Source organism: Tachysurus fulvidraco, chromosome 20 (assembly GCF_022655615.1).
Source record: "Tachysurus fulvidraco isolate hzauxx_2018 chromosome 20, HZAU_PFXX_2.0, whole genome shotgun sequence".
Lineage (NCBI taxonomy): Eukaryota > Metazoa > Chordata > Actinopteri > Siluriformes > Bagridae > Tachysurus > Tachysurus fulvidraco.
Window position 1 is genome coordinate 99,199 of NC_062537.1, and position 12,500 is coordinate 111,698.

Below are 12,500 nucleotides of genomic sequence, written 5' to 3' on the forward strand. Positions count from 1 at the left end.
ATGACCCCTGTGCCTTTACTCATCAGCCCTGATCTCGATGCATTCTGTGAACCTGTTTCTGCCCCTGTTGCTTTCTCAGACCCCCCTGTTACCCCCCAGTCTGCCCCAGTGTCTCACCCACACCTGGACCATGTCCTAAATTCTGCCCATTCCACTTACTCTTCACTTCTTGCTTCTTCTCCTCTTTCCTCTCATTCTTCTCTCTCTTCACCCTCAGGTATATAAACACTTCTCCTCCCTGCATCTGATTCACATCTAAACACTGATTCAGTGGCATTAAGTCATATAATAATATAGAAGAATATGACAAAAAGTTTAGAGTTAAGAGTCCAGCTGCCAAGTGACCTTTGACCCTGACCTCTTACTGTATGGATCTTGTTTAGACTCTTCAGAGTTTAAGGCTAACAGCGGCAAGGCTAACAGCGGCGAGGCTAACAGCAGTGAGGCTAACAGAGGCGAGGCTAACAGCGGCGAGGCTAACAGCAGTGAGGCTAACAGCGGCGAGGCTAACAGCGGCGAGGCTAACAGAGGCGAGGCTAACAGAGGCGAGGCTAACAGCGGCGAGGCTAACAGCGGCGAGGCTAACAGAGGCGAGGCTAACAGCGGCGAGGCTAACAGCGGCGAGGCTAACAGCGGCGAGGCTAACAGCAGGTGAGTTTGTGTCTCATTGTGACAGTAAAAAGGACAAAGTTTTGGCAGTGATATAAATGGAGTGTTTTGTTCACAGTGAACAGATGCATTTTACACAAAAAGCTTTATTAGACAAAAACATTGCACTGGTTTTGTCAGTGATGTAAAATAAGCAGCTAACAATTTCTGTGATCATCAGCACATGTAAAAGTGTCATTAAGTCAGACAAATGTTACCTCCAAAGTGGCTTCACATGTGAGACAGGCCTCAGGACGTCCCACAGTGTCCAGAGAGCGCTAGGACCGTCTCCTCCTGCACACAAACACACAGTGACACGAAGACTTTTGGACATATGGCCTGGTGTACCAGAAAAACACCGACTGAAGACTGGTGCAGTTATTTTCTCTGATTTGCTCCCACCTGACAGTTTGGGACTTGTCTGTAAAGGTGAACGCTACCATGAGTCCTGCGTCATGCCGACAGGGAAGCATCCTGAGACCATCCGTGTGTGAGGACGCTTTTTAACCAAGACAGTGGGGTCACTTCCACTTCTACAGGAAACATCCTGCAAGAGCAACTTCATAACGATCCAGGAGCAATTTGGTGATGTTCTGTACATGTTCCTGCATGATGGATGGAGCAGCGTCACAAGACGAGAAGATGAAAAGATCATTACATTAAATTATGGATCTGCAGCCAGTCGACCTCCTAAATCTCCATCCCATAGAGAACTCTGGGTAATCTCCACATACTGAAGCAGCAAACGTTACAGTTTATATTACTGCCAAAACCTTTGGCCATGTGTGTGTAGTGTGTATTAGAGTTTATAGTGTGTGTGTGTAGTGTGTGTTAGAGTTTATAGAGTGTGTGTAGTGTGTATTAGAGTTTATAGAGTGTGTGTAGTGTGTGTTAGAGTTTATAGTGTGTGTGTGTAGTGTGTGTTAGAGTTTATAGAGTGTGTGTAGTGTGTATTAGAGTTTATAGAGTGTGTGTAGTGTGTGTTAGAGTTTATAGTGCACACACACACACACACACACACACACACACACACACACACACACGTACACACACACACACGTACACACACGGGTAATCTGGTAGCCTATGGTTAAGGCGTTGGACTACTGATTGGTCATGAGTTTAAATCCCCGCTACACCAAGCTGCCACTGCTGGGCCCCTGAGCAAGGCCCTTAATGCTCAGTTGTATAAATTGAAATAAATTGTAAGTCCCTGTGGTCCCTGCTGCTAAAGACAGAAATGTACATGTACACACACACACACACACACACACACACACACACACACACACACACACACACACACACACGTACACACACACACGAGCGTCAGACTGAATTAATCTACATTGTCCACCACGCTGTTGTCCTGTTTACTGTGTGTGTGTGTGTGTGTGTGTGTGTGTGTGTGTGATGAGGATCAGCTTCGGTGTCGCTGCTCAGGGGTGCAGCTGTCCTTCTTCTCTGTCCTTCTTCCCTCTGTCCTTCTTCCCTCTGTCCTTCTTCCCTCTGTCCTTCTTCCCTCTGTCCTTCTTTTGTACTAACGTCAGTCGTACTGTGTTTGTACTGTTACTGCTCATGTTCTCATGTGTCCAAATAATCTCTCTCTCTCTGTCTCTCTCTGTCTCTCTCTCTCTGTCTCTCTCTGTCTCTTTCTCTCTCACTCTCTGTCTCTCTCTGTCTCCCTCTCTCTTACACACACAGGACATTAAGATCACCTGAGTGTGTAAACTGATGTATACAGATGTTAGAACATTATGGACTAGACAGTGAGGAACAGATCCTGTCTGTCTGTCCCTCTGTCTGTCTGTCCCTCTGTCTGTGCAGACAAAACACCAAAGCCATAGTCCCTCTGTCTCACTGCTACTCACACACACTCTTCACCTCCAGCATGCTAAGGCTGCATGGTGTGCCTTTCACACTTTGACCCCTGACTCCTGTCTCTGTCCTTCAGTCTGGGGTCAGTGCTCACAGCAGGAAAGTCTGATGAACTTCCTGTATCTGAGGATGTGGAGGACATCAAGACTGTCCCTCCTCCGTGGCCTTTCTCCATATCTGGATCCGTGTCTCGGACTATGTCCTCCGTCCCAGACAGACGATCGGGAGACGTGTGGTGGGCGGAGCGTCCAGCTCTCGCAGAAGAGGAGCCTGACTTTACAGTCGCAGACCTTAACGACGTGTATGTGACGTCTCAAGATGTGGAGAATAAAAGTCTACTTACTACAGACAGAACTACACCCACTGAGATGCAGGCTGATAAAGAGGCTCCTGTCCCACCTGGGGTCATACTCTTCATCACAGAGGATGATGAGGAGTCACCCAAAATGGCAGAACCAAAGGAGGAACCTGTGAGTCAAACTGTTCTGACCTGTTCTGATGAGGACAAAGTGACGATTACAGACAGCATCATCGAGTGTGAGGACGAGAAGACACATGAGCAAGAGGACAGCACTGTGAGGGACAGCAGGTAAGTATATTAAAACACATACACACACAGATTTACAGCAGTGTGTGTGTGTGTGTGTGTGTGTGTGTGTTCACACTGTCTGGATGTGATGTGGACATGTGCAGAGGGCAGGAGAGAGTGGAGTCTTGTGTTTATGTCATAACACCTCAGCTCTGTTTCACTGGACACACACACACACACACCTGATCCCACACTCAGGGTTTAACACACACGTCCATCATCGGCACACTGACTGAGGTTGTGGTGTGTGTGTTGGGGGGTGAAAGGGGTGGAGTTCATATAAAGAGGTGGAGTTATCCTGGGGTCGTGGCAGCACTCAGGTCTTTACTCAGGCTACACATATTAGGGTTCTTTAGGTGTGTGTGTTTGTGTGTGTGTGTGTGTGTGTGTGTGTGTGTGTGTGTGTGTGTGTGTGTGTGTGTGTGTGAGGGCTCCAGCTTTCTAATGAGGTTCTTGTAGAAACCAGAAGGACCAAATCAGTAAACACATTAAAGTCCTAATAATAAAATAATAAATAAAAATAATAACACTGTTTACACACACTGGTATCATCAGACACGGCATCCATGGCAACGGTGATGTAAACACATCTGGTTGTGGCATTTACATCCTGTTTGTCACCTCAACACCTTACTCTCAGGCTTCATGTCTGTTTGTCTTCATGTATATGCTCTAATTCTCTCTCTCTCTCTCTCTCTCTCTCTCTCTCTGCCTCTCTCTCTCTCTCTCTCTGCCTCTCTCTCTCTCTCTCCCTCTCTCTCTCTCCCTCTCTCTGCCTCTCTCCCCCTCTCTCTCTCTCATAGCTTAAACCAAATCTCTACAAATCCAATAAAAGTTAGCGCTGACTCCCAAAGCACAGAGCCTGAAACACCCACCACTGAAGACAGACACTCTGAGGACACACACACCACAGACACAGCCATCACACACACACACACTCCTGATCCCCCCAGCGGTCAGAGTGAGACCCCTCTGTGTGCAGCGATAGAGAGAGCGAGGGGTCAGAAAGACGAGCTGGACGTCAGAGAGGAGACAGACAGAGACATTTCACATGGAGACAGTAACATGGAGGCAGAAACAGCAGGGTGAGTGTGTGTGTGTGTGTGTGTGTGTGTGTGTGTGTGTTTTATTACTGAGTCAGTGTTAATAAGAGCAGAGATCTGAGAGTCAGGTGTAAACACGTGTCGAGTTTCACGCTCGGTTTGTTCAGAGTGTTTACTGCAGATTAAAGTCACACACACACTTCAGGACTTCAGGTCCAGCTTTGTTCTGTTCTGAAAAATTCTCCAAAAGACAAGATGCAGATTGTAATGTTAGAGTGTTAGCACAGAGTCGGGGGAGGAGACGACGGAAAAGACTGATGAAGATGAAGCCAGTGAGAAAGTTCAGAAACCAAATGACAGAAATAAACAGTCAGAGGAAGAAGCATCATCTGCTGAGGGTCAGGAGACGTGTTCGGGGTCTTCAGGCCTCGTGAGAGGGATAACTGGTGTGTTGTATAACGTGTGAGAGGACGTGCAGGAACACAGTGTAGGTCCATCTGCATGGAATGTTTGTAAAGTCTGTCACTTTATTCCCGGCCTCTGGTTTGTCCTTTGTGGTGATTTACATTTTCTCCAAACTTGCTTGTTCCCCAGTTATGAAACGGTGACGTCCATGTCGATGCAACCGATTCCTACAGAAGCCAACAATCCTGAAGAGTGTGGAATCCTTCCACCTGAAGCCTTCTGTGATACAAACCTCATCACAGCTACAGAAGGAACTACAGAGGAACATTACAAAGCACCGATTAACGAAGACATTAACACTCCGATTTCCTGTGAGGATGTGAGTCATGTGACATCTGTTTCTGAGCCTTCGGGACGGAGCCTAGTGGACTGCTTGAGGTTGGCTGCCTCAGAGGTAGAAAGAGAGGCAGAGTCTATAAAAAAACAACCAGAAGCTGAAACAAGCAGCAGTAATAGAACAGTACGCAAGGTGAACATCAGCAAAGAGTCCACAGGGGTAGGAGACCAAACCTGCAGAACTCAACAGAAACTTAAAGCAAACGAGAATTCAGAACCAAATACTGAGAAGTCCAGTAAGCCGTCTGAGTCTCCAGACTCTAGTCCAGATAATCATAATGGACTTTACTCCAATGAGGATGTTCCAGTTTTAAAAGAAGTTGATTTTGATGACATAGCAAGTGAAGAACAGAGCATGAATGAAGAACCTGGAGAAATGACACCAGATCTTCAGAAGAAGGAGACGTACGTGTGTCCCTTGGTTTTGTCTGAAAGTGTAGAGGAGGAGCTGGAGTTTGAGACGGGGCAGGAGGACCTAGGGACGGTGTGGCTCGCTGAACTCTATATGGACGAAGGGTAAGTGCCTGCATCAGAGTTTGGTGGCTTCATCTTAGTGAAACTGGAGTGGAGACTAAACTGGAGCTTACAGTTTTACTGCACGTCCACAGGCATGACGTCACTTCTGCTTGTCCAGCTGCAGATCGGTGTTTAATGTTGTTGACGGCGAGTGTCTGAAGTTCGCTGTTACACAGACGCATGTGTGATGGACAACCTGCATGATAATAAACTCATCTATATAAAATAATATTTAAACTGACAAAATTCTGAGCTGCACTTTAATGCTGTGAACTTCATGACTGCTGGCGTCTGACTTTAGGAACTGGAGCTGAACTCGTGTGTTTTCGCTTCTCCGCTGCTGCGGATTCACTTAGAAACAGAATTTGATGACTTTGTATATTTGTTGTCGCCTGATTGCATAAGTATGAACCTTAACAATGCGATGTTCCTGTAGTGTCGCTGCTCCGTCATTCATTATTAATGAGCTAAAGGACCGGTCACTTTGTACGTCCTCATATTCAGTAAGACACCTTAGAACCTGAGAGGTCCAGATTTCTAGGCCAATGAACCCAAATGAACCCAAATGAACCCAAACCAAAAGCTAACACGAAGCTGAAAAGCAGAAGTCAGTCATGTGGCTTAAATCTCCACAAAGATGTTGGGAAAAAAACTATAGGAAGAGAAATTTCTGGTAAAGGATCAAACACCAAACAACAAAAATAACTTGATTTGAAATGTTGCTTGTTTTGCCCTAAAATGTAGCTCTAGTGTATAATAACCTAATCTGGTTCCTCTTGGGTTCCTCATCAACATGTCACTAAATTACAGCTGATATTTTACACTTTACCTGAGAATAAATCAGTGCAGTGTTTAAGGCTGAGCGAGAGCTTTGTGCACGCTGATGCATTTGCATGCTGCATGTTTATCACGAATGAACAGAAGCTGGTGTGTTGGTGATGGTGTTCTTCATTGGTGTCCCTTTTCTCACAGACAGAAGGAATCACCAGCATCATACGAGATCATCAACACACAGCCTGAAGCCGTGTCACAGAACTCTCGAGCTGAGAAAACAACTCACACAAAACCCTGTGAAAACAAGAGGAACAGAGCTTCAGTGCAGGAAGTTCAGCCTAATGTTCCCTCTGGCTCCTGTGCTATTGTTCCACCACATTACAGCACAAACAAAGGAAATGGAAGTAAGAATGAGGAAGAGAAGTGGGGAAGTACGATCTCTCCATCAGAGCGCACTCACAAAGCCATCGCACGGGCTGAACTTGTTCTTCAAACGAATGCAGAACATCTTTTTTTAGGGAAAACAGGAAACGTACAGCCAGATAAAGATAAACATGCTCCAGATCATATCAGGAGACCTTTAGGAACATCTAAGGATAAGACAGATGATGGCAGCAGGTCTTCAGAAATAGCTGAAGAACTGGGAGATAACATCAAGAGGTCATCAGAAGCAGAACTAAAACAGCCAGATGGTGTAAACGCTAAAGATGAAGCAGGTGATGCTACCTCATGTTTAGGAAAAGATCAGACAGATGATGACAAAAGAGCAAAACAGCAAGAAAACACCAGCAGATCTTTAGGAACAGTGAACAAAGATCTAGATGATGTTCAGACACCTTCAGGAATAGCTAATGAACAGCCAGGTGATGGCCAAAGATCATTAGGAACAGTCAAAGAAGAGCTCAAACAATCTTTAGAAGATGCTAAAAAACAACCAGAGGATGTAAAAGATCAGCCAGACGATGAGAAAAGAGAAGCTGGAAAACAGGTAGAACATTTTCAGAGACATTTCGGAGCACCGACAGAACAGCCAGATGAGGTCAAAGGATTCACAGCATTGTCTAAGGAGCCACTCGATGATGTCAGCTTTAGAGCTTTAGAAACAAGAAAGGAAGAGCTGGAGGATAGAACAGCTAAACATCTGTCAGATGATGTCACCTTTAGATCAGTTAACATTCCTTCAGGTAGCTCAGTGGAGCCACAGCAAAAAAACTCAGCAGACTCTCTTAAAGAACCTACTGAAGAACCTTCTGTTGTGTCAGAAGAGAGCTTCCTGCTGGAAAGGATTTGCCGATTGGCAGAAGACACATCACCACAGTCTGCTCCTGTTTCTGTCCCGGTTCCTCGGCTCAGAAAGCGTCTCGTCCCCTCCGAGTCTGACTTTGATCTGTCACTTACACCTCCACTACAACACAGAGTCTACACTACATCACCGGATCACAGCCAACTTCCTGTGTCAGAGGTCACTGTGACCTGTGAAGATCCCACTGCAGATGCTGCTGAGCTTCACGCTGATGAAGCAGAGACGAGTAAAAGCCAGACGGAGAAAGCCATGGTGTTCGAGGACGAGAGGAAAGAGACACAAAGCACAAAATCTAACAAAGAAACTTTGGAAAACGTTCCAGCTCACAGAGTTGGTGTTGAGTACGAGCTCGCCGGGACTCGATCAGCTGCTCCGCTCCTGGACCTTCTGTAAGTGTGATGAGAACATCTGCTTTCTCTTAACATCAGTGATGATCACACAGAGCACTGAGCTGCTCGGCGTTCACACATGATCATTAACCCTGGTGATTAGTTACTGAAGCATCTGTAAAGCTGATGTGACACAGTGAGCAGAAACAGACAGAACATCTGTACACGCTGCAGAACATCTGTACACAGTGTAGAACATCTGTACACAGTGTAGAACGTCTGTAAACGCTGTAGAACGTCTGTACACGCTGTAGAACGTCTGTACACGCTGTAGAACGTCTGTACACGCTGTAGAACGTCTGTACACAGTGTAGAACATCTGTACACAGTGTAGAACGTCTGTAAACGCTGTAGAACGTCTGTACACGCTGTAGAACATCTGTACACGCTGTAGAACATCTGTACACGCTGTAGAACATCTGTACACGCTGTAGAACATCTGTACACGCTGTAGAACATCTGTACACGCTGTAGAACATCTGTACACGCTGTAGAACATCTGTAAACGTGCTGATGATGCTAACACTCTGATCTGTGATTAACAGTGATACACAGTCACTCCCCCACTTTCTCTCTCTCTCTTTTCCTGTGCTGCGATATAAAATGTACATTATGTGTGTGTAAGTGTGTGTCTGAGTTTGTGTGTAAGTGTGTGTGAGTGTGTTTGTATATGTGTGTGTATATATATGTATGTGTGTGTGTGTGTATATGTGTGTGTGAGTGTATGTGTTTGTGTGTGTGTGTGAGTGTGTTTGTGTGTGTGTGTGTGTGTGTGTTTTTGTGTGTTTGAGTGTGTGTGTTTGTGTGTGTGTGTGTGTGTAAGTAAATTGGTCTCTGGTTGTGTTACAGGTTCGAGCCGCTGAGTAAAGATTCGTCTTGTTCAGGAATCTCGAGCTCGGTGTTAAATGAAAGTGAAGCTGCACTTGTGGAGAACGACAGCAGAACCTGTGTGTGTGAGGAATCGGTGAAGACGTCGCTGGCTGTTCTGCCTCAAAGCACAAAGATAAACATCCCTCCACCTGTCAATCTACAGGAAGTCCGACACAACACTACACCTGAGCAGGTGCAGAACTTTACTGATAATCTGTTATCTGAGGAGACATGTTCAGGGGGAGGTTCCCTAAGTAGGCAGCGTTGTTGTGCCCCCTGGGGCTCAGCGTTGTTGTGCCCCCTGGGGCTCAGCGTTGTTGTGCCCCCTGGGGCTCAGCGTTGTTGTGCCCCCTGGGGCTCAGCGTTGTTGTGCCCCCTGGGGCTCAGCGTTGTTGTGCCCCCTGGGGCTCAGCGTTGTTGTGCCCCCTGGGGCTCAGCGTTGTTGTGCCCCCTGGGGCTCAGCGTTGTTGTGCCCCCTGGGGCTCAGCGTTGTTGTGCCCCCTGTGATCTCCCTTACAGCCAAATTAGGGAATAAGGGGTTAGGGTTAAGGAACTGACACTAACCCTTAGGAGATGTGTCAATTCAGATCACTCTCTTTATCTGTTTGTCTCTCTGTCTGTGGGTCTGTCTGGAAGGTGGTGTCTCCCCTCCCACACCCCACCCTTGTGAGCAGCAGTCAGTCATTGCTGCAGTGGTGTCAAGACGTAACGCAGGGCTACAGAGGTGTGAAGGTGACCAACTTCAGCACATCCTGGAGGAATGGCCTGGCTTTCTGTGCCATCCTGCACCACTTCCACCCAGATAAGATGTGAGTCACGCAGTACACCATGTGAACACACCACAAGATAACAAATCAACACACCTCAACAAACCCAGACACCTCAGGACACCTCCATACCCCCAAACACACCTCAGGACACCTCCATACCCCCAAACACACCTCAGGACACCTCCATACCCCCAAACACACCTCAGGACACCTCCATACCCCCAGACACACCTCAGGACACCTCCATACACCCAAACACACCTCAGGACACCTCCATACCCCCAAACACACCTCAGGACACCTCCATACACCCAAACACACCTCAGGACACCTCCATACACCCAAACACACCTCCATACACCCAAACACACCTCCATACCCCCAAACACACCTGACTGCACCTCAGCACACACTTAAACACTTGAATATATCTGAATAGACCTAATCTCGTCTAAATGCACCTGAACACACTGGAATAGACCTGAACAAACACACCTGACTAGACGGATACACTGACACACATCTGTATTAACATTAAACCTCTGTCTGTTCAGTGACTTTGATGCCCTGGAGCCTCAGGATATAAAGCTGAATAACAAGAGAGTAAGTAAACATCTGTCTTTCTGCCTTGGTAATAATTTTGTCACTCTGTCTCTGTGTAAGTCTCTCTCTCCCTCTCCCTCCCTCCCTCTCTCTCTCTCCGTCTCTCTCTCTCTCTCCCTCCCTCTCCCCCTCCCTCTCTCTCCCCCTCCCTCTCTCTCTCCCTCTCCCTCTCTTTCTCTCCCCCCCTCCCTCCCTCCCTCCCCCCCCCCTCTCTCTGTAGCATGTAGTGCTCTTTAACCCTCATATTGTCTGTCTGCTGTCTGTACTGTGTCTGTGCAGGCTTTTGATGGGTTTTCAGAGTTGGGGATCTCACGCCTCTTGGACCCTTCTGATCTAGTTCTGCTGTCGGTTCCAGATCGGCTCATGGTGATGACGTACCTTAGTCAGATCCAATCACACTTCTCAGGTCAAAACCTCAGTGTTTTGCAGTTAGAGAAGAACAGCAGCAAGTCCAGCTATACTGTCTCCCAGCCAGACCAAACCAATGGCACAGACACTCTGGATGGAGACGGACCAACCAGCACGACTCTGATCCCCCCGCCTCGGACCAAACGGACAGTGAAGGGCGAGGACATGAAGACGGATGGAGGAGTGCAGACTCCAGTAGCACCACCACGGCTCAGACAGCAGGAGGAGAAAGAACAGATTGAGGTAAGAACAATAACTGCGTATATAAGTGGACAACATTGCACCATTTGCTCCGATTGGGCATCATTTTTGTAAATGTGTAAACTGCAGCATTCGACTGTAGACTCTCTAAAGAGTGTCCCTATAGTGACCCTGTGTAGTGACCTTGTGTGGTGACCCTGTGTGGTGACCCTGTGTGGTGACCCTGTGCAGTGACCCTGTGTAGTGACCCTGTGTAGTGACCCTGTGCAGTGACCCTGTGCAGTGACCCTGTGCAGTGACCCTGTGTGGTGACCCTGTGTAGTGTATCTCTGTTAAAATATTATAAAGCAGGATTCTTATGTCTTCCAGCAGGCAAATAAAGATGAAGAGAAAAATCCACAAGACACAACACATGCTGGTAAGTCTGACACTAGATCACTAGAAAACAAAAACTGCTGTGTTCCAGTAAGTGCACTACTGTAGTGTAGTGTATAATAGTGTAGTGTATAGTGTAGTGTATAGTAATGTAGTGTATAGTAATGTAGTGTATAGTAATGTAGTGTATAGTGTAGTGTATAGTAGTGTAGTGTATAATAGTGTAGTGTATAATAGTGTAGTGTCCTCGTCCTGTCGTGTCAACCTCGTCCATAAAACCTGTCGTGTCTCGTCATGTCGTGTCTCGTCAGGTCGTGTCTCAGTGTCGTGGTCTCGTCCTGTCGTCGTGTCTCGTTGTCGTGTCTCGTCCTCGTCTGTAGACTAGTGCCGTGTCCTCGTGGTCGTGTCTGTCCTGTCGTGTCTCGTCCTTGTCGTGTCGTGTCTCGTGCCTGTCGATGTCCTCATCGTGCCGTGTCCGCGTCGTGTTCGTGTCTCGTCGTGTCGTGTCTCGTCCTGTCGTGTCGTGTCTCGTCCTGTCGTGTCGTGTCTCGTCCTGTCGTGTCTCCTCCTGCCGTGTCGCGTCGTGTCGTGTCTCGTCGTGTCGTGTCGCGTCCTGTCGTGTCTCGTCCATGTCGTGTATCGTCCTGTCGTGTCTCCTCGTGTCGTGTCTCGTCCTGTCGTGTCTCGTCCTGTTGTCGTGTCTCGTCCTGTCGTGTCTCGTCCTGTCGTGTCTCCTCCTGCCGTGTCGCGTCGTGTCGTGTCTCCTCGTGTCGTGTCTCGTCCTGTCGTGTCTCGTCGTGTCGTGTCTCGTCGGTCGTGTCTCCTCGTGTCGTGTCTCGTCGTGTCGTGTCTCGTCGTGTCGTGTCTCGTCGTGTCGTGCTCCTGTCGTCTCCGTGTCGTGTCTCGTCGTGTCGTGTCTCGTCCTGTCGTGTCTCGTCCTGTCGTGTCTCGTCTGTCGTGTCTCCTCGTGTCGTGTCTCGTCGTGTCGTGTCTCGTCGTGTCGTGTCTCGTCCTGTCGTGTCTCCGTCTGTCGTGTCTCCTCGTGTCGTGTCTCGTCCTGTCGTGTCGTGTCTCGTCCTGTCGTGTCTCGTCCTGTCGTGTCTCCTCGTGTCGTGTCTCGTCGTGTCGTGTCTCGTGTCGTGTCTCGTCGTGTCGTGTCTCGTCTGTCGTGTCTCGTCCTGTCGTGTCTCGTCGTGTCGTGTCTCGTCGTGTCGTGTCTCGTCGTGTCGTGTCTCGTCGTGTCGTGTCTCGTCCTGTCGTGTCTCGTCCTGTCGTGTCTCGTCGTGTCGTGTCTCCTCGTGTCGTGTCTCGTCGTGTCGTGTCTCGTCCTGT

General features: G+C 48.0%; 1 protein-coding gene across 24 annotated transcripts in view; it reads left to right on the top strand.

Annotated features, from left to right (window-relative positions):
• Positions 1-12,500, top strand: part of ehbp1l1b (EH domain binding protein 1-like 1b) — a 23,244-nt gene that overhangs the window by 6,711 nt on the left and 4,033 nt on the right. For 4 of the 24 annotated variants that reach the window (XM_047804768.1, XM_047804775.1, XM_047804769.1 and 1 more), the window contains 11 exons: positions 1-217; positions 384-651; positions 2,603-3,115; positions 3,919-4,200; positions 4,753-5,475; positions 6,448-7,941; positions 8,791-9,004; positions 9,448-9,620; positions 10,136-10,184; positions 10,464-10,835; positions 11,163-11,211. The exon at positions 1-217 is cut by the window's left edge and continues 71 nt beyond it. In XM_047804768.1, the coding sequence (XP_047660724.1) occupies positions 1-217; positions 384-651; positions 2,603-3,115; positions 3,919-4,200; positions 4,753-5,475; positions 6,448-7,941; positions 8,791-9,004; positions 9,448-9,620; positions 10,136-10,184; positions 10,464-10,835; positions 11,163-11,211 (4,354 nt within the window). Of the gene's footprint in view, positions 218-383; positions 652-2,602; positions 3,116-3,916; positions 4,201-4,752; positions 5,476-6,447; positions 7,942-8,790; positions 9,005-9,447; positions 9,621-10,135; positions 10,185-10,463; positions 10,836-11,162; positions 11,212-12,500 lie in introns of all 24 variants that reach the window. The other 20 variants (XM_047804780.1, XM_047804784.1, XM_047804781.1 and 17 more) reach the window with 16 other exon arrangements.